General features: G+C 27.8%; 1 protein-coding gene across 2 annotated transcripts; it reads left to right on the top strand.

Moving 5' to 3' along the window:
* The first annotated feature begins 312 nt into the window (after positions 1-312).
* LOC108913586 (rRNA-processing protein FCF1 homolog) lies at positions 313-2647 on the top strand. Of its 2 annotated transcripts, none has more exons than XM_018719153.1 (2): positions 313-655; positions 726-2647. In XM_018719153.1, exons 1-2 carry the CDS (start codon positions 653-655, stop codon positions 1332-1334), a joined length of 612 nt encoding a protein of 203 aa, XP_018574669.1. In that variant the 5' UTR covers positions 313-652; the 3' UTR covers positions 1335-2647. The 2 variants fall into 2 exon arrangements, with proteins under 2 accessions (XP_018574669.1, XP_018574668.1); XM_018719152.1 differs by having other exon boundaries at positions 316-670.
* Positions 2648-3203: the final 556 nt, after the last annotated feature.

The following is a 3203-nucleotide window of genomic DNA, read 5'->3' as shown; positions in this document are numbered from 1 at the left end:
CTGCTGTTCATTAGTAGTATTCTGATGTTATAATGAATAAGTATATATGATGTATTCTTTTATCCTTGTAATTAGGCCGCTAGGCCTGTTAGGGTGTATCAATAAATTAAATTAAATTAAATTAAATTAAAAATCCTAATTAAAAAATTACTCTTCAAGTTTTCTTTTAATACTCCGTATTAACTCCAAGTACAAAACCTATTACCTATCTAAAATACCCATTTTTTACTTTTAATGTCATACCACGTAATATTCTAATTCAAATTTCATATTATTAAAATTACCTACTTAGGGTACCTAGTGTCAGGTAGAAAGTGAAACTAAATATTTTATTTCAATAATAAAAATTCTTTTAAGCCAGCCCCGACTATTTCGCTTAATCTGAGAGAGTTAGCACGATTCCGTCCCGCTTGGTTCTCGACCGCCACATCAAAGGCGTCGACACGGACTCTTCTAGCTGTCTATTATTAAGCTGTGGTGCAATTACTGCAATTATGTAGTGGTAGTGATTGTGTCTGAATGTAGTGGACGAGAAATGTGCATGTAGTGTACTGTTCCATATGTTTAATATAGATTTGATTTTTAATTTCAATTAGCCTATATTAAACTAATTTACGATTCATCCCATACATTTATATTTTTCTTCATTATTATGGTAATTTAATTAATGGTAATTTTTTCTAATTTTATAGCCGCAGTGATATTCTATTGTTTTTTTTTTTTAGGGAAAATCAAGGAAAACTAGGAAGATAGTAGAAAAACGTTTTGCCAAAATGAAAAAAATGTTAAGTTTAAGTGATCCAAGAATAAAAGACGCACAGCGAGCACCACCAAGAAAAAAAAAATCTGAAGATCCTTACAAAGTTAAAGTCCAAGATGTGCCTCAGATTAGCTCAGCGTTATTTTTTCAATATAATACCCAACTTGGCCCTCCATACCATATATTAATAGACACCAACTTTATAAATTTTTCAATAAAAAATAGATTGGATGTTATACAGAATATGATGGACTGTTTGTACGCTAAATGTATACCATATATAACAGATTGCGTGTTAGCAGAATTAGAAAAATTAGGGCAAAAGTATAAGGTAGCCTTACGAATTATAAAAGATCCTCGTTTTGAACGAATCAGTTGCATGCATAAAGGCACTTATGCTGATGATTGTCTTGTTCAGAGAGTTACTCAACATAAATGTTATATAGTAGCAACTAATGACAGAGATTTGAAAAGAAGAATTAGAAAAATACCTGGGGTGCCTATAATGTATGTTTCTCAACATAGATATACCATTGAGAGAATGCCAGATGCTTACGGGGTTCCAAAAATATGATGTGCTTGATCCAATTTATTCCAGCAGAAAAAAATAAAATAGAAATGGAAAAAACATTGGTTTATATAATATTTATAGTTTATTATAACAAATTAGAATGCATAAAATATTTAGCAGTGACAATTATTGTAAAACGGTTGGAAGAATGTAAACAAATAATTGAATCGGACATTTTATCTTCAGTTTTCTATACATAATTTTGCTTGTAAAAATAATCACATTAACAACAATTTTGAAGAAGGTGTATAGGTCATTAGAAAATCAAAAATAGCTGAAGAGAGAGGTAGTTCCATTTTTAAATTTTGAAAAGTATAATAAAAAATCGTAATTTAATAGCAAGGAAAAATGGTGAAATTGATTCGTCTCTGTTCTTAATTTGTTTCACGAATATTTAAATTTTTTAATTACAAACTATTTTTTATTAATATTCGGAGTTTCTGTCGCAGAAAAGAAAAAAGATACTTGTGGTTAGACAAAATTGAATTTATAAAATTAATCTTTTGACTAGTCCATTTAACATAATAGGTTTTTTTTCGTGTTAGTAAATTACTTTTTATTTTCAATGGCAAAATAAAATAGTAATAAAAACTACCAAGTAAATAATTATAGACAATACCTATCTTAAGTTATTTTTCTCTTCAGTTTCATTTAAGTAATTATTTTCTCAACACCACAGATGATAGACATACTAACACCATATGTGTCTAAATCTAAATTTGTTCAGTAAAAATATAAATTTAACCTTAATGTAACTCAACTGTTGACAGCGTTAACTTGTCGAAATCTGCAGATGTTAGGAAGGTTGCGTTATTTTATTGAACATTTTGATCCAATAAATTTCATCAACATAGTATTGCTCCGTTTGAAAAATATTTAATGTCTGACTATAGAATTCATACATACGCGGAAAAGAGGAATAAAAGAACATCGCTGATTTATAGTAATTAGTAATATTAGATTTATAATCTAATAATATCTTAATTGAGAAATAGACGTAAATAATTTTGTAATTTTTTGTAACTATCGGTAACTAATTAAATAAGTTCCCTGACCAGGAAAACTCATTAAAAAGCATTTTTTATTTAAATGACTTTTTTCAAGTGTAAAACTAGTGTAAAGAATATGTTACATTTTGTCCAACAGTCAAAATTAGTGTGCAAATGAAAACTGTTCTACAAAATGCTCTTATTCTATATAAGTTTTATATCTGTAAATAAAACATACAAAAACGATAGCGGACTTGCTTAAATATAGGGCGAGTCAAACAAATAATACTTTATTCTAACTATATAAAATAAATGTATTACAACTTAGAGCTTTTGTTTATTTCACCATTAGGCTTAAAGTTATAGTAACAGTACAAAGATGGTTTTGCCTAATTTTTCATCGCATAGGCCTTTTCATCAAAAGGTTGTTAATACATGTGTATCAATATCAGACATCTTTTTCGTAATGTTTTTTTTTGTAAACACGTGTTCACTTTTTAATTAATTGAATAAGATATAGGTACATTCATTTTTTCATATTAAGTAATACCGTTGAGTGAGGAATACTATTTCTCACTCAACAGTAATACATTAATATACACGATCATTCAGGGTGTTTCTTAAATATTTGCACAAACTTTAAAGGGTGAATCTTTGAACATGGGTCCACAACGGTTTGGTTCTTGAGATATTTATTTATTTATTTATTTATTTATTTATTTATTTACTATATCCAATAGGCAAGGATAAGGATAGTAAACTATAATAATAAAAAGAGAAAACAAAATCCAGCTAAAAACCACAAATACGCAAATATATAACGGGAGAAATGGCTATAAATTACAAATACAATCATATAATAAAGTCATATATATAAAAAAAT

This window comes from Anoplophora glabripennis, unplaced genomic scaffold (genome assembly GCF_000390285.2).
Source record: "Anoplophora glabripennis isolate ALB-LARVAE unplaced genomic scaffold, Agla_2.0 scaffold1043, whole genome shotgun sequence".
Classification (NCBI taxonomy): Eukaryota; Metazoa; Arthropoda; class Insecta; order Coleoptera; family Cerambycidae; genus Anoplophora; species Anoplophora glabripennis.
This window is presented reverse-complemented; position numbering and strand designations above follow the sequence as displayed.